General features: G+C 42.6%; 1 protein-coding gene across 3 annotated transcripts in view; it reads right to left on the bottom strand.

The window, feature by feature from the left end:
• ELMOD1 (ELMO domain containing 1) overlaps positions 1–18769 on the bottom strand; it is a 44996-nt gene extending 26227 nt beyond the window's left edge. For 2 of the 3 annotated variants that reach the window (XM_063330333.1, XM_063330352.1), the window contains exons 1-2: positions 18615–18769; positions 1931–2026 (exon numbers count right to left, since the gene is read on the bottom strand). In XM_063330333.1, the coding sequence (XP_063186403.1) occupies positions 1931–1947 (17 nt within the window). In that variant the 5' untranslated portion in view covers positions 1948–2026; positions 18615–18769. The other variant, XM_063330343.1, reaches the window with a different exon arrangement.
• Positions 18770–18974: the final 205 nt, after the last annotated feature.

Here is an 18974-nt window from a genome sequence, read left to right as displayed (position 1 = left end):
AGTGTCACTGACAGACTCCTCAAAACCCCTTTACAAAAAAACAAAGCACTGAAAAGTGAAATATTTCACTGAAAGATGGTTTTATTATTTCATAAGTAATATTTCAGGCTTTAGGAATAATTCATATCAGAGCAGGTTGAGAAAGAAAATAAACCTAGAACAACCTAAAACCCCTTTTCATTTAGACATCACCTTGGATGGAGAAATACGAGCATAAGAGTCCTGTAGTTTGCTGGCCAACAGCACTCCCCTGAATTTAGGGATTTAGTTATTTCAAGTACTGTACTGTCTGTTTTAAAAAAAAAAGAAAAAAAAAAAAAAGAAAAATCTTCTCCTTTCCCTGGAAAGCAGCAGCTGTTGAAAGCAGGTAGATGAAAAGCCAATTCTGTTACATTAAAGATCCCCCAGTCTAAAAATTATATTCTTACAAAAGATCTAGATGTCAAAGTACCCGACGTGTGTAAGCACAGCCCCTTTCTTTGCTATTCAGATGTGCAACACAGTCCTGGGAAATGCAGGATTAGAGAAAGTAATTCATATTGAGAAATGAGACTGCACAAGCAAGCAATTTAATTTAGGACTTATTTTGAAGTTTTGCAATTGTTCAAATGCTGTAGGACTTCAGTTGATTAAAAGCAGTCTTACTACATGGCACAACATGTATCTTCTTGTATCTTTTTATCGTCTCAATGGCTGGACTTTGTGTTAGAAATGTACTATGAGACACATTTTTTTAAGTTTTGTAAAGGGAAAAAACACGGCAGTGATATTAGCTAAGCTAGTTGTGAACCATCAGGTCACTGGACCATTATCAATGGAGTTGGTGGAAGACCTGGGAATATCCAGGATCTGGGCCACGGAGCTGCAGGGGCCAATCCTTTCCCTCCTGACTGGAGCTTATCAGGGTGGGGAGCACACTAACACTTAGCCTAATTGCTCATTAAATCTTAGCTGTCTTTTGTGGGTGTTAGCAAATACTTTTAACCTGTGTGTATCCTGCTTACAGAGTACTTTTGCATCTGGCTCAAGATACTAAAGGAAACTGACCCAAACACTGCACAGAAATGCTTAAGCCAAGGCTGGTTTGGCAGCAAAATCATTACAGATGATCAGCCTAGAGGTAACGATGCTGATATCCACAGTGTATAAGATTCCTTGCTATAAACAGTCTAAAAAGATAGAAAAATATAGTGACAGATGCTCTATACAGAAGCATATGCTTCAGCCCTCTCGAAAAGGTTTTTCCCATCCAGACAGAATATAATTTCTTTGGTTTATGCACAAATTAAGCTCTTGATGTGTGATAGCTTCTAGGAGTGCTGAACTCTCTCCACTGACTACAGAACAAAGACAACATGGGCTTTCTGCACCTACAGCTGGTGTCCGAAAGTCCCCCATTCTACACCTGGTTCATAGAGAAATAACTGCAAGTCATATGTAAGAGCAAGCAATAGACGTTTCTTCCTGAGTTGAGCACAATTGGCCTCAAAAACACTTGCACGTCTTCACCAAGCGTCTCCCCTTCTCTGCTTTCCCAAACAACACTCCAAAAATTCATACAGCAGACAAGAGTTGGGAAGAAAAAAAACAAAAGCAACTGCAACGTTTTTCAAGCACTGTTCTGTGTTACTTTTTCTCCTATTTTCCTGACATATCAGGCACTACTGATTTGATACATCACTGCTCCAATCCCATGAGACAGTTCCCACATTCTTTGCTTCTATAGAGAACTGAGAAGGAAATTTTAAATTAAAAAAGCTTTAATTAAATAGTGAAATCTAGGTGAACAGAAAGCAATCTAGCATAAACTAGTTTACATCTTCTGTACTACTGGTAATAGCTAAGACACTTAACCTCACTGCAACATAGCAGTAACTATTTAACTATTTTAAGTTAATTGAATACTTTTGAAAAAATAAAGAAGAGTTACCTCAAGAAGTGCTTCATGATGACAGTTTGGTTTGTGTGGCTGGAGCCGTAATCTGTTGATCACTGATGACCTCTTTTTTTGCAGGTGATATCAGTGCTGTAGAAACAGAATTGAGAAGTATTTACTAACAAGAAAAAAAACAAGTGGTACTTCAGTTTTCTAAATTGCTCTTGAAATAAAACTTCTATAGAAATACACGGGGAAGATTTAAGAAGTCGCATGTCAGTAAAAACAAAACGAAAAAGCATAGTTTGTTCACACTCTTCAGCCTGAGCACATACTTTGACCAGACTACTATCCATGTCTCTTTTCAGAAGAGTACAAATTTTGATTAAGAGCACAGAATTAAGTGAGAAAGCTTGAAGAAAAGTCTAGACAATTTCAAACTCCTCTTGTGTTCTTCAAACACATGTCTGGTTCACATCAGCTTCCAAGTGGCAGCTTCGAGACACTCAGCTTGCTCTGCTGTTAAAAGTCCTCTCTTCCCTAGAATTTGCAACAGCACTTGGAGACCTCAGGTAAAAGTAGCATGTAAGCAAAGAGCTACTACTGGGTCCTGATTTAATTCACTATAGGAGATGTCAGGTAATTAACTTTCCTGGTGACCAACTTTATTTTAAGATCTCCTATGTATCGTTTAATAGATACAGTTGACTAAGTTGTCCATCCATTCTGACATCTGGTGTCCTACAGTTTATTTTCATTATGATTACAATTTAGTTCCAGCAAGAGAGGAACAGGAAGAATTCGGGAAGAAACATCATAAATATAACCCTGCCTATGTACTGCAGACTCTTCCCACTCATCACCTCTTTACTTCAGATTTCTAAAATGGAGTATTTACGTACAAGCAATATTTGACTAAGAGATACAGACTTCTCAATATTGCCATCTTTCATACCCTGTAAAAGGCAAGAAGACATCCTTACTTGCTGCCAGAAAACAGAGTACTGTTACACGTCTGCTGTTGGGACAGCTTCATCCAAGACTTAAAGTTCAAGCTCTGTACTAGTACAAACCACACACAAAGGCCTGAAAGAAAGTTCTGCTGTTAAGAAATCATTTAAGAGTCCATGTTTTGTCAGCACTGCATGCCAGCATGCTGAAAAATACCTGAAGGCCTTCAAAATCTGGCCTCTTTTGTCACAAAGTTATAAATGGAGAGAATCTCAAGTAGGTATTCTTTTGCAGGACCTACCAGCACTGATAGGATAAAAATCTTCTTACCCTACCTTGTTCTGACATTATTTCCCTTTTGTTAACTTACATTATGCTGTTGCCTGCTGACAGGAACAGAACAAGCGTTTAAGTTCAGAAAAATGCAGCTATCTTGTTGGATTACATCACATACAGCTTGCTAAAAATACATAATCCCTGAACTGTTAAAGCTTCATTCATTTATATTGTTTTTGACTGGCTGAATCGTGTTGCTGTCCCCTGAATACAGCTATAATTGGTGCTGGCTGCAGTGACACCTGCTTGCAAGGACAGAGTCGCTAACATCAAACTCCGGTTCATTAATGAACACAGTGGGCAGGCTCCTAACACTTCCTGCTACAGCTTTTGATAGGTCTTCAACAACAGCAAGCACAGGGAGTACGGAAGATCAGCAAAAACTGGAGGGGATGTAACCTGCTCCCCTTCTCCAATCTAATAACTTACTGTTTAAAAGATACAGTTTGTGAAAGATTCTCACAGCTAAGTCTCAGCTTTTTAGCATCAAGTTGAACAAAGTAAGCTTCACTGCAACATTTGACCTATAAGGGCAGCGGTGTAAGGAACACGCCAGAAGTGCCAGGAACTGTCAAATCAACCCCCTCTAAAAGTGTGTGCTGGCCTCAGCCTCTGAGGTCAGCTCCTTCTTCATTCTGATCAAGGTCCCCGCTGAAAACGATGCTGCGTTCTTACTACTGCTTTAAAGGAAGTTCTACTTGATTGAGCTCCAGAATTGGCTCATCCAAGCGCGGCATGGTAGGAGTGTCAAGATACTCTCCCTTCAAGAACAGTTACCAGCTACGGACAATTATAAATTTGTTTTGAATGCTCATTAAAAATTAGACTGTTTCTAAGACTGTATTTTAAGAAGCCAGTTTTGCTGTTCATAAACCCCCGCTTTCTACCCAGAAAGATAATCTCAAAAGGAAGGTCATTGGTTGTAAAGAAAAAGCATAACTGACACAACAAGCATGGCAAACAGTTAAAAGTGCCAACTTCGGATCCCTTTACAAGCCCACCCTTGGAATTACAAAAATAATTCTCCTTGCTCTCTCCCTTTTAACTAAAAAGGGAGCAGGGGGTAAGTCACCAGAAAGAAATTTTATAGCTGAAGTCCTGATGCCACAGAAGTCAACATCAAAGCCCTCCAAACTTGGAGAGGAACAGTTCACCCTGCAGGCTTCAACAGCCAGTCCCCTACAGCACAGGCACGGCCAATAACTAGGTCCATGGAAAGGCTATGGACATAAAAGCAGTTTCCTCCACTGGAGCACAAAACAAATTCCACCTGACTCTACCAAGAAGGTTTTCAAGACCTAGAGGCAAGACTTACACTACAAACAAAAGTACAGACAGTCTATACTGCTGTCTTGGTCCATAAGGTAAAAAGTTTGCCTCAATGTCTGGCAGACAGGCTTTGTAAATGCTGTCGTCTGCTAAGTACAGGGACAGACATTAATGTTATGCCCTGTGATTCGTGCGACGATTCACTTATGTTGATATCATGGTTTGGGCTGTGCTTGGCCACTGAGTGCTTCTGTTTTACCTCAAACAAGGACAGTGGACACACACATACATTAAGCTATTGACATCCTGGCTAGACTGCGAGGCCAAATCAGAAGGCAAGAATTTACAGTCATCTTCAAACAAGTAGGACTGTAGGGCAGCATTCCCCATTTCCATATACCTCCATAAATGGTCCTCTAGGGGATTTTAGTAAATAATTTCTGTAAAGAAAACAGCTTATAAACTCTTTAAAAAGATTGTTACCACAATTCACAGCTGAGTAAGTTCAAATAATCATAAACCTGTAGGCCTAATAAGACCTTTGCAAGACCTAATGAGATGGGTCCAGAGAAGGGCTGCAAAAATGATGAGAGGGCTGGAGCACATCTCCTGTGAGGACAGGCTGAGAGAGTTGGGGTTATTCAGCCAGGGGAAGAGTCCAGGGAGACCTTACTGCAGCCTTTCAGTACTTAAAGGAGGCTTATAAGAAAGATGGGGACAAGTGTTTTAGCAGGTCCTGTTGTGGTAGGACAAGGAGTAATGGTTTTAAACTAAAAGAGGGAAGGATTCAGGCTAGATATAAGGAAGAAATTTTTTTTACAACGAGGGTGGTGAAACACTGGCACAGGTTGCCCAAAGAGGTGGTAGAGGCGCCAGCCCTGGAAACATTCAAGGTCAGGTTGGACGGAACTCTGAGCAACCTCATCTAGTTGAAGATGTCCCTGCTCATTGCAGGGGGGTTGGACTAGATGACCTTTAAAGGTCCCTTCCAACCCAAACTATTCTATGATCCTAATTTCTGCCAACCTCTTTTCCACTCAAAATGTAATAAGTTTCTTTTAAGTGAAAAAAAAAAAAAAAAGAAATAGAGTCCCATACAAAATAAACTAGTACTCTATTTTACTTCCAGTAAAGTTGTTAAAGCATCTCAGTCAACAAGATGAGCATCTCTAGCTTTGGATGACATTTACATGCCATCAGAGTTTGACAGAAAAGTTTCTGTCAATTACCATTAGGTGTGCTTAGAAAAAGATGCATTTGTGGTCAGGGAGAGGGACTTGACTTATAGCCTCCTCTTTTCTTAAGGAAAGAGTTTCCTCAGCAAGTTTAGTGTCTGCAGATCAGGAAGGCTTTCAAGGTCCACTTGAGGGAAAGGAAGACACATATGAGAAAAAGATTTCTATGAGCGACAGATAATCAGGGTGATGAATGTTTGTGAGCTTGTTGAAAGAAAGAGTGCAACAATTACACAATTTAGTTGAGAAGTTGACAGAAGTTACAGGTTTGGGGAGACAAATACAAGTGTCTGAAGACCCAACTTCCTGCACTTTTGAAATATCACTTTTGTTAGAGAGGGCCAGACTTGCAGCAGGATACCCAGAGCCAGCAGGCACCCAGTGGGGAGCAGCCTGTTGGCCACAGCACTCACCCACCACTCTGAGACACTGAGTTCAGCTTTTACTTGGTTTCACACTCATGTGAACTTGCAGCTGCGTTTTTCTGCAGCCTAAGAAATTGTTCCAGCTTTAAGCTATACGCACTCACATTTTCTCACTGAGGAACCTGCAAGTTACTTCCCCTCTTCTCCTTTTCTAGGCAGCTTTTCTGCCTTTTCTGATTTTAAGTCATGCAGCTGGAGGAAGCCTAAAGACGAGTAGGTTTGACTTTGTTAGCTATCTTTCACTAATTCCCTAGAAGTAGCTTACACCAACAATACAGATGCACCACTGAAAACCTCTTGGCCCAGTGTTAAAAGTTTGCCCTTTGGCACGAAGAGACTCATGTTCTTAGGCTCTAGATTGAGGACAATGGAGCAAGGACGCAGTTTGGATCTCCCATACACTTGAGTTTCTCAACTTGCTGGATTTTATCCCATACCACACCACTTCCATAAATCAACCTCCTCCTTCCTCCAGCAACACACCCACATACCCACTCACTGCCAATTGTTTCATCTGGTTTTATCTTAAACCGGACAGGAGCATCCCTGTCCAAAACTAGCTGTAGCTTTTCTTGGAGAGCAGCAATACGACTACAGTCACATAGAACAGCAAAACTATTGCAAGATCTGTCTCAAGATATGAATGAAGTTTTCCGTAAATAAATACTAACCATCTGAATTCTTGTGACTCTATGATATTTTAAGTAGTACAGCAAAACATGCATCAATTTGAAAGGTTAACAGTTGCTGGAGGCTGAAAGAAGCCAAGAGTAAGCCTTAAAACGTCACCTCTTTATCTGAAGCTGAGGGTTTACTTTGTCTTTAAGAAAGCTGCAGATACAGCTGAGGGAAAGAGTTGTGTTATTTAATATAAGTCAGCATATTCGCAGAGTAAAATCCAAAGGAAAGGTATGTCTTGCAAGACATTGTTTGTCTTGCAAGCTAATGACTCACCTGGCATATTGCAAACATTTTTAGAAGGTTTATATTCTAATTATAAAGAAAGAATAGTTTGCTGAAGAGACAAATCATCAGAACCATTAAGATGAGCAGGCTGAATATAGGACATTATTTATGTGGATCATTAGATTACAGTTCATCCAAACTTCCCTCCTCACAAAAACCAAAAAGGACATATGTTTGAAGTAGAAGGCAGTAATTGCATCAGTCATCTTGAGTGCAGAGGAAAAAAAATATAAATAATTCATTTATTTTTAGGTTTAGACGTTACAGTTTCAAAGTAGGTTCTTCTGAGCTGAATGCCACCAACTACCATCATGATGTTGATTTCAGGTTGCAACTTTTCTTTCCAATAGCATCCTGCGTTGCCACCTATCTCTTATTCACCTCAAAAACCTATGTGTATTCATTTGTGAAGGACAATGATCTTGAGCCTTATGTCACCAAAAGTGTTTTGCTACTGTATATTCCATTTTTTTTGATGATGGGGGAAACGTTAATCCTGAACAACAATCTATGATAACTGGAATTAGAAAGGGGAAGAATAGCTGATACACATTATGAAATGTCCCTTGAGGTCCTGGTGGATAGCAAGCTGGCCACAAGCCAGCAGTATGCAAAGACAGACAACAGCACCCTGGGCTGCATGAACACAAGCAGAGCCAGTAAGTAGATGGAGGGAAGGGATTATCTCCCACTACTCAGGACTCTTTTGACCACATTTAGACACTGTCTTGTTTATTTCTGGGGCCCAAAACTAAAGACACCAATAAATTGGAGAGAGTTAAGCAGAGGCCACTGAGATGATGGGGCAGATGAGCTTGTTCAGCCCAGGGCAGAGAGAGTTTTTGGGGGACCTAACAGAACCTCCAGAGGTCATCAAGAAATCTTAGATGGACTCTTGACAGCAGTACAGGGCAGGAAGGTGAAAACCAACAGGCATAAAATTAAAACAGGAGAGGTTCAGCCTGGACATAAGGTGACATTTTTTTCCCCCCAAGAGGACAGTCAGGCAGTGGCACAGGCTGCCCAGAGAGGCTGTGACTCTCCATCCTTTGATGTTTCAAGCCCCAACTGAATGAGGCCCTGAGAGGCCTGACCTCAGAGCTGACCCTGCTGCGAACAGGAGGCTGGGCTGGAGACCCTCTGAGTTCCCTTCCAGCCTTTGTTTCTCTGCTTCCCCCACAGTCACTCTTATGGGGAGATCTCAGATACCCTGAATTACACCCAAATACTCTATGCAACAGACAGGGTGCCCAAGACCTTGCTATTTTATTAGTTTAAGACCTACCAGCTTCTTGCTAAAATCCTTTATAATTTGCAGTATTTCCCATGAAACAAGCTTAGCTTGAGGATGGAACGAGACTACTCCCTCTACCTCATCTCTCCCCACTGCTCCCACCCAAAAGCCTCCCCCATTCAATTTGACCATAAACAACTAATTTTAAGGGACATACAATTCAAGAATAAGAGTCTACAAGAGTCATGCCAGTATCAATATAACACACAAAACCCCCAGATACAAATAAAACGCCAATGGCTGTAGGACCCCAGTTTGGTCAAGCCATACTAATTCTCAGCAAGCACTGTTTATCACTCTATCCCATGGAATAGACACATACCTACTTGCACCTTCCAACTTCCATTGATGCCCAAGGTGGAACAGAAGTCACTTAAAATCTATTTAAAACCCCAGTAAAAACAGAGGATCTTTGACAACCTTAATTGCAGCATGGTCATTTATAGGTCTTTGACTGTTGCAGCAAGAAGAGTCCGTAGACCTCTCCAACTCAGAACACATCCTGGGAAACTGCTCTGTTGGCAAAAAGGCTCTCAGGAACAGGTCGCCTCAAACCCCAGTTCCATGGAGTTCAAAAGCCCTTTGTGTTGGCTTAGAAGTGGACTTGCCTAACACCAACAGATACCACCACCAACAGGACCTACCTCAAAGATCAACAGTGGATGCCTGTTTTGTGTGAGCTCAGCTTCCCATCTCAGTACAGAAGGGTATTTTCATTTCTTTGTGCCGAAGAGGAGGCTGTATTCAACTTCAGGTGTTCTTTAAAAGAAAGTCTTGGAACAAAATGTCACACTTGATTGATGAAGCTAATAAGCAAGACTTGACTTCAGTCACGCTGTCACAGGTAATAAGATTTTTTCCTCTCCTAATCTCCATCACACATTGACATTTTATGTTTCTGTATTTCACTAGGAGAATGAGCAAAAGGCTAGACATAAAGTCAAAATTCACTGAATTTTAGTCCTATCTAAAAGAGCCTGTGGGCATGAGCACATACAACACAATTAAGCAATACAAAGAAAGATCCCCGAACAAAAGCTTAAAAATCACAGCAGAGCTGGGCTGGGGGGTGGGGTGGGAAAACACAAAAAACCCCTTCCCCCAGGCCACAGAACAGTACTTTGAAAATCTCTGCTTCTGTAGTCCTAACTTATCACTTCAGTCCTTTACTGCCTTTTTAAAGTGGTAAATAGCATCACAGGTATAAGACAGAAACAAGGAAGCATCAAGAGGGTCTTACAACACCTGTAAAAGACAGTCACACAGGACTGCATTCCAAACCTCTCATGGCAAGTTACCTCTAACACCATCCAGTTCAGCCTACACACTGCAATTCCTCAGTAGATTTTTTGCTCAGTGATAACCCACGGTCTGATGAAGTTAACATCAACCCAAAACTCAGCATTGTAGAAGCTTCTCCACAGTCCATTGTTGATCTCTGCCCTTTAAAAGAAAAACACTATGGTTCTGTACCCAGCTTTTTAAAGCAAACTAAACCCCAAAAATTCAACAAAGGAGATGTACAGGCATACAGACATATTTTGCATGCAGAACTGTGTCAATACTCTCCTTCTACCAATTTCTATTAACTCTGCTCTATTACAATGTTGAAAGATGTTGAGGACAAAATTATATGAAGTCACTTCAGGTCACCAGTGAAGACTTCACAGGGTACATTCTATTTCTAATACTAAATATGAAGTTAAAAAGCAGAGGAAGCTCTCCACACTCCAGAGTACTGTAAACTTCTAGAAATGTAATCAGATGCTTTTAACTTCAACAGGAATTAAAGCACCCAAGTGTTGTCTGTGTCTATTATGTTTCTTACTTTACTTACTGAGGAAAGTGTATTTCATCCAGAAGAGGCCTGAGTAAATGATGTATCAGCTAAAAATAAAGTCTCATGCTTGAAAACAGCCCTCAACAACTTCCCCCTCACCCCTGCATGCATTATAAAAAGGCACCATTTTTAGCCACTTCTCACGAACTTTCAACTTGATCACTGATGAGTTCATCCAGGAGAACAGCAGCATCATCTGGGTGGCTTGTGTGTGCCTACATGGTTTACAGTGCAATGTGTCTGGCCTACTTGCTCTGTTTCCAGACACACTGTACAACAGCTTGTACTGCAAGGAAGTATGTTCTAAATAAAACATCACACTTTGTAGCAACATTCTTTCAAGTTTAGAATAAAACCTACAAGGCTGGATGCATAAAATCCAAAGAGGCTGCTTGGTTAGCTCCCAGACTAATTACTGCAGAAGCTCCATGGAAAAAACCCTAAAGTGACTATTTCCAAAAGTGAATGACTGATGCTCATTTGCCTTCCCTTCTTGGTTTCCACCTCATTGCCTAGATGACAGGACAGTACAAGGTGAAAGGCAAAGATGAAGCATTCACTTGCTACCAAAATTAACTGAAGTCTAGATTTGCTTTAGAGCCCTACCAATTTCCAACACACAGTAGTTTATGGGGAAGAAACATCTTCCTATCAATGGGTCACATGCAGGTCTGCAATGTCAATAGAATTACACCAGAGATGCTTACTCTGTCCTTTCCCCTACCTTTCTAACATCTGTTGTATTTGCTTGGACCAGGGACAGTTAATTCAGCCATGATACAACCTCACACCAAGCATCAGCCTGAAAACATGTAGAACTAAGGACTTTCACATTTATTTTGTTAACTGACACAAACACACACAAAAAATAAAAATAAAAAAAGGACAAGGACACCAGATGTGTCAGGACAAAGGCCAGACAATGCTTTCAGGTTGGAGGATCATAAAGCAATTGATTTACCCAGGAACTTGGTGAAGGTCAGGCATAATTCATAATGACCTAATAGAAAATTGTTCCATGTGGTGCCCAGTTTTCCCATCACTGCATCCAGATTACTTCAGTGTGCAAGCAACAACTTTTCCATGCAGCTGTCTGAGACAGACACGCAAAAGTAGGGTACGTAAGAGTTTCTGCATGTCCTTCTGTGGTTTTACAGATGCCCTGTTCTCTAAGACAGAGTTCAAGAATAATGATCTCCCATGCAGTAAGCCAGTTAGACGATGTCATGAAGCACCACATTGCGAAACTGAGCATCCTGTAGCAAGCGTTACACACCAGCTGTTAGCTACCCGAGGTCCTGCAATCTGTAGAGGGACAACATCAAATGATTAACACACTTAACCTGCAATCAAGAGGGCTAAAAATCCCACTGCAGTTTTTCACAAACTTCATGGCCTATTATTTCACCTCCTGTTTGCTGCTCAGTGAGATGTTCTGCATCCCAAGGGGCAGGAAACCAGGACAGCTCCAAGTACATGACCTTGCCGGAAGTTCTGGTTACGTGCTCGCTGCCCAGAAGAACATCTGCAGGGTAGATTGCTCTGGTTTTACCAGTGTCTGGGGTGAGAAGAAATGGAAGAAAGAATCTCTTCTGCCCATAGAAACCAGAAAGTTTTCTTACGTTGCTGCAATAAATATTGCAAATTCCAGGCTTTGATTAAAACAGATTTAAGGCCTTCGTTAGAGAAAAGTTTTGAATGCTAACATGTTTAAAAAAAATAAATCTCTTTAGGGGCATCTTCCCAAGTCTGTTGTTACAGACTTTGTATCAGCAGCTATCAGTTTACTCTTCAACTTGAAAATTCACAAGTTTCTTCCAAAATTTTAGTTTCCATTAACAAGGATTGTGAACAACTGTAAAAGCAACTGTATTTACACTGACTTCACTCTTCTGTAGCTCAAGCTAACTCCAAGCAGCACCAAAGTCAAGCACTGCTTCTATAAGTAGTGGAGAAAGCAAGCTAGAATGGAGTTTGCTGTCAGGGACAGTCACAACAAGGAGAGGTACAGTAACACAAAAACCCCTCTAACATGACAAAGCAAAAGGAAAAGGTGATGAAGATCTGCAAAATGAAAAGATGGAAAGAATAGTTTGAAAGTCAATAAAGTTATACGAGCTGGTGAACAAGACTGATGAAACACACTTCCAGGCATGGCCTAGGAACCATCTTTCTGTGGTAATTGCACAAGGTATCCTTTCTCAACCAAGTAGGAGAAAAGTCAAGGGAAGCGTGACCTGCCATGGTGCTCTCCTTCCCTCTGCCACTTCCTGCTTGGTCCTACTGAGCACTTGCTTTCTTTTAGGTGCTCACTCTCAGATAGAAAATGATGCTGAAAGAGATTTGATACCAGAAGATTGGAAAGGGTGGAGAAGACAATGTGGGAAGAGAAGAGAAGTAGACACGAAGACCCTTGGAAACTGTTCCTGCAACACCATTACCGAGGGGGAAGAAGAACAAAACAGAGCCAGGAAGAATACAAACTGGGACAGGATGATTGGCAGCACTGCCATAACACACTTATTCTTAACACAATGCAATACTGAAAGCCTTCTTCCCTCAGCATGTCTTTCTACTTAGAATAATGGGGCATACATTTTTTATAGTCCTACTTTTTACCTTATAAATGTGAGGTGATAGTTAGAAAAACTTAAAAAGAAAATAAGTAAACCAGTTTCCTCAATGCTTGCAGCAGACACAGACATAATAATTCAGCCATATGAATTTATCTCATCCTTGAGATGACAACCTGTATGGCATAGCACAACATGCAGACCCGAGTTTTCTGCAGATTCAGTGGGTTGGTTGTTTTCAGTGAGGTTTTCTTTGTTGTTGTTGGTTGGTTTTTGGACTGGATGGTAACCACAATCTCATCTTTCGTGCTTAGATCTAGTCCCAGATTGCTTGGTTTGCGTATGATGTTAACTGGATGTTCAAGATGCACAAGAGCAAGAGCACTTCCCCTTGCTCACGCTGTGCCACTCAGCTTCCCCTCTGGAAGAAAAATATCCCTCAGTTTCAAATAATTCCCACAATGCAATCAACTGGGGGGGTGGGGAGAAAAGCCACTCCAGCTTAAACAACCTATAGTATAAAAACACTAATGCTGAAACATTTTTCCCTTCCAAAAGGAAACCCCTGTCCAGCTGTTCTTGGGTATCTCATTTGTATACAGGTGCCTAAAGACTCCAAAAATGTTGTATAAAAACAATAAGCCTGACCCAAAACCACTTGTACTGTAGGTGGTCAGGACAAACAAGGTTGAAAGAAGAACATGACTATCTCAGATCCTTGGAGATATCATTGTGGTCCCCCACCAAATAGTTGGGGCAGATCGCACGGCCTTTTCTTAATTTGTACCTAAGATATGTCCTGTTTTCCATATCTTCCTCTGGGAGCACCATCGCTCCTCTCCCTTCCTCAAATGGTTCAGCAAGAACTCCTCTTTTCCTCCTTCAATCCATCTGTTCTCAGGCTGCTTTAACACTGACAGCGTGAAGGCCTAGCAAGCCCAGATTAAGAAACCCCACATTGATCTCAGCGTTTCAGAGGCACAACCTGCTTGATGGCACACATCCAAGCCAATGTTGATATGCATGTAGCTTTGCGAAGGCAGAGTGGGAGAGGGAATAAGAGACTTGCTCTTATAACTGCCTACCAGAGCTATGGAAGAGGACTACGGTTTCCATGACCACAGGACTGCTTTGCACTAAGGTGGCCAATTCCTATCACCTGCATGTCCACCCGATTGTGCAAGTATTATCAGTGCAGTAACAAATTGTTTATAGAATTGTTTGGGTTCGAAGGGACCTTTAAATTTCATCTAGTCCAACCTCCATTGCTACACCATTGACAAGTCTCAATACCCCGAAGCATCCTGGAGGACAATGAAAGGTAGGGATTTACTTTTGGTTTTACATATATGAGTAACACTACTACTAAAAAAAAAAAATAATAAAAAAAAAATCAGTGGCAAAACTTCTGTTTGTTATCAGTGCAATCTGGAACCGGCTGCAGGAGCCCTTACTCAATATGCTGATCCCAGTAGCATCACAATTTTGGGGTCCTATGAAACTTATCACTTCACTTTTGTCAGACTCACACACAGGCACACAACATGGGCTTGTGTGGTAAACGGTATGTCCACTAAGGAATAACTGTTGTGTTTGTGAAATTGATAGCCAGTTGTACACAGTCCTAAATAAGCATTCTTTACAGAAACAGCCTTTCTTTCTTATGCACCTTCAGAAGGCACCAGTTAACTGTGAGTGGATTAGCAGCATGATACAGGGAGCTGTAGAGACAGGACCTCATAGAACTAATTTTCTTGGGTTTGGTCACGTCCCTTAACCTCTCTGCCTGGGCATCCTTCCCTGGAGAAGCAAAATACATACCCACCACAGGAGCTACAGCAGTGCATATAAGATCAACAGAAGTGTCTCTGCTGAGGAAAAAAAATGGTGCCAAGCATTTGAAATTGAAACTACATATATGGGGGTGAAGGCTGTTCTTAAACAAAACACCCAATATGGATGCTGGAGTAGCTCCAGTCTGGTCCCTGGGACTGAATGCCAGGTTGCAGTTGGTGTGCTCCCAAAACAGATCCTCCCATATATTCTCAGGTGCTCCAAGACTAGTCCACAAAGTGAACTGAAGAACAAAAAGGCAGGGACAGCTGGGACATTTGCTTCAAAAACACACTGTCTCAGCTAAAACATTAGTGTAGACATGTATATTAAGACTAAAAATGCCTGTGAAGTAACTGTAAGTACAATACCACCAGAGACAGGGAAGCTCACAGGTATGTGCAGCTTCCTATAGACACAGGCATGAGAACCACAGTATCCTGTGCCTCCTAAATCTGCTCTAACAAGTTGCAATTTCACCTGCTCAATCTGATGATAGTTTTCAATTACAGTTTTTGCAGCCCCTGTATTTCTCCTGTTTTCCAGGCTCCTCTATACATCTGTGACAGCAGCTGGCTGAACCAGAACAGAGTGCTCAGCCTGAGGACCTGCAGAGCAGACAGATTAGGACATGTTAAAAACACCGCACCCAACCACTTGGTTCCACTCAGGTACTACACCTACTATAAGCGCTGGAAACTATCTTCTTGAAGGGCATCTTGGCTGTAACAGAAAGCGGTGAAGCATTTGCTCACGTTTTGCAGAGGTGTGGAATGTAGGACTCCAGAACGAACTGCCAGAAGGCTTTGAAGACAACAAACTTGGTGTGGGGGTCTTCATTGGTTCTATGCTAAAGTGGATGAGAACTGCTCACTCAATTACAGCTGAGAGGTACTCTTAAGAAACCAGTATCTTTCACACATGACTCAGTAATTGACCGTGAGTGCTCCCAGAGCAGGACTCCTGGTTTAGTTTCATTGAGAGAGTTCAGGTCTCCTGTCTACTGCTCGGAGACCTGAACCAGCATGAGGCAACTAGAGAAGGTCTCCAGAGGGTGTGTCAGGTACCCAAGCTGGATGTGAGCCAAACTGCTAGCGTAAACATACCCAGAATTTGTTTCAAGGCAAAGTCAGACAGGACAGTTTTCCACTGAAATGCTTGCTTTGCCTTGAAAGGGAGGAGTGCTCACACAGTCCCACGTACCACTGAGAAGTGACTCAGGAAGCTGCTCCTGCAGCCTCTGCTGCCAGACTCCTCTTTCCACTGCCTGGCAGGAACAAGCAGCGTTTCCACCTCGGGCTCAGGCTTGGCAAATCCTGCGGTGCAGCACAGCTCAGCACTCGAGCTCATGTTATGTGGATGCCGAGGATGCTAAGCCTGAACCATAGCCTCAGTCCTGCACTACCACAAACCATTCTCTGCATCAATCTCATTTTTCATTTTATTTTTCCTTACTTTATCCTTCTTTCCTAGTTAAAATCTCACCACCTGACTTCCTTCCCAGTATTCCAGCAAACTCTACCCTCTGTAAAGCACCGGAGTTTACTCTTCTTGCCTCCTACCCAAAGCTTGCATTCAAGAAGGGTACCATATTCCATGCAGTTTTTTGGCCTACATCACAGAGCAAAAGATTTCAAAGGAATGTCAAATAAAACAAGCCTTCCAATCAAGAAGGCTGAGCAGATGTTCATAACAAAAATTAAAAAAAAAAAAAAATAAAAATAGAGTCTCATGAGCCAGAGGACATTAAATCCAACAAGATTCAATCTTCAGGCAGCCCAAGCTTGCGCTTCTTGCAATTTCATGCTAACACTTCAAATGACCCCTTGGGAAAAATAACGCTTGCCTGGCTCTGTATACCACTTATGCGCTGTCTGTACACTAAACAGAATTTTTGTTAACATTGGTCACAGCTGATCACACCTTAACTGTAAGCAGAAGTTCTCCGGACAGCTTTAAAATACAAGATGCTTTAAATACCAGCAGCATTCTGGAGCCCTACACACACTAGCATTTGTGCAACAGCATTTTCTCTGCTTCCATCACTGCAAGCAGCAGCAAGACTCTGTTTGCGCAGGGGAGATGATAGATAACAAAATAACCACTTAATGCAACATAGCCCTGAAGTTACCCCCTTTAAGTATAGCTTAGCTCAAGGGGCTGTAATTCCTCACAAGAGTGACAGAAAGATGTGTGATCAGAGGAAATTCTTGGGTTCACAAACGTCAGTGCAGCTAATGTGATGCTGTCCCATGGCTAATAAAGTCCTGTCTCAAGAGCCAAGCAGGAAAAGGATTCATAGCCACTTTGGTTACATGCTTAGCTCTAGCAGGTTTGTACACTAGCAGAACATGTATTACCTTATATCAGAGAACTGGCAGGAAAGTTAATGAATTATTATTCGGTTACATGATTTTTCCATTGTTTAGGGCTTTCCTGGAAGTATTTTCTGCTGGTTTTCTGTCTAGAGTGATACATACAGCATCTGATGCTGTCACATGATTTCACCCCTGAAAATCATAGGCTTCCTGTCTTCGAGCATCTATTAGGCTTGGTGACAAGTCAAATGCTACAGCAATGTGGTTTTGCATTTGTTTTAGCTGAAATACTGCTTAAAATGATATGCAAATTATGAGAATTGAAAAAGTCAAAAGATATGATAGAAGTAATTCCACCTGTTTGGTTTGGAAATGCCGCGGTCCACATTTTTTAACTAAGTCAGAGAAAAGCAGGCTCCCCTTAGAATCAGTAAGTCTCTTCTGTACTTGTGCTTCACTAAAAATGCTAAATAGACATAAGTATGCAACACCTACCAAATTACTGCACATAGCAAGTCTTTTGCTGTTCTCATTTTAGGGAGACGAGATGTTCTTGTCAGAAGCACACTCAGCTGCTTCAACTATTCAGAGCTCTACCCATACAAAATAACATTTTTTAAAAATGCGTAACAAAATGTTTGAAATGGAAGGCAAACAGTAAGCTTACTGTAGTGCATAGGGATGATGCAGGATTTAAGAGATGCCATTTCTTCTATTCTACTTCATTTTAAGATAAATCAGGATGGGAGGGGCAGAAGAGAGAAGAATGAAACGCTGGATTTACTAAAGCATGCAAGCCACAAAATAAATTTCTTTCAGTTTCTAAAATGGCTCCTTTGTTTCAAACGCCTTTGTCACAAAAACCAGCTGCTTGTGATCTGACTGTTGAGTTGACTGAATTGGGACAAAGGTGTTGTTCTCTCTCCCCCCCCCCCCCGCCCCCAAGCCCCCTTTTCCACTCCCATTCTGACATACACTTTAGCTACTCTGTTTTTAGCTGTTTTCATGGAAATAGTAAGAAAAGCCGAAACAGCGAGGACAAAGAGAAACATAAAAGACTACAGACACCAATCCTGGAGTTAACTCAGGAGCAAGTGTAACTTCAATACACAATGACCATGCCGGGGGGGGCGGGGGGGGGAAGGGATGAAGGGGAAGCTGGAAAGAAGAGAGTGCCATGAAAAAAGAAATAATTAAAAAATCATCATTATCATGCCCACATATCATTGTAACTGAAGTCCATAGACTTCAGAGCTGCCGCGCACCGCGGCGACGGGGCAAGCCAGGCCGGTGGCCCCCTGCGCAGGGCGCGGAGCTCACTGCGGAGCCGCAGCGCTCTGCGCCCCGCTGCCGCCCGGCGCCGGCCTCCTCCAGCCGCCCCCTTCGCGAAACACGGAGGTTGGCGTAAAGAAGAAACATGAACAAAACTGGAAAAAATATTTTAAAAATTTTAAATCATCAAAAAAAACACAACGCAGCAACCAAACACGCAAACCACCCAGCGCCCCCGCAGTTTTCTTACGCCGCAAGGTCTTCCCGCATTCAAAGGGGTAAAACTTCGCTCCCACCGCCGGGCGGAGGATGGAGGGGGGGGGGGGGCGGACACGGGGACAGCGATGCGATGCCCGGAGCCGCCTCCCGTCGCTAGGCGACTCGCGGGGCCGCCGGTAGAGCCCGCCGCCTCCGCCGCGGACTCACCGCTCCGCGCCGCTACATCCCCGCCGTCCCGGGCCGTCCTCTCCTCGGCGGGCGGGTGCGGTGCTGCCGCCGCCGCGATCTGGGTCACCCGGCGAAGGTGAGGAGGAGGAGGAAGAAGGCGGGTGGCGGTGCCGCCTACCGGCGAACGCGGGGGGAGGCTGCGGCGGGGACCGAACCCGCCCCGCGGGGAGGGGAAGGGGCCGGTTGCCCGCGGTCCCCGGCGCAGGATGGACCTCTCCACATTGGCATCCCCACATGAGACTGCAGCTTTACTACCTCATCTCTTATTCGCCTCATCTTCCGCACGCCGAAGTAAGCTTTCAAGCCCAATTCCGTGCGTCAACGCAAACTAGAAGAGTA

Source organism: Chroicocephalus ridibundus, chromosome 1 (genome assembly GCF_963924245.1).
Source record: "Chroicocephalus ridibundus chromosome 1, bChrRid1.1, whole genome shotgun sequence".
Classification (NCBI taxonomy): Eukaryota; Metazoa; Chordata; class Aves; order Charadriiformes; family Laridae; genus Chroicocephalus; species Chroicocephalus ridibundus.
This window is presented reverse-complemented; position numbering and strand designations above follow the sequence as displayed.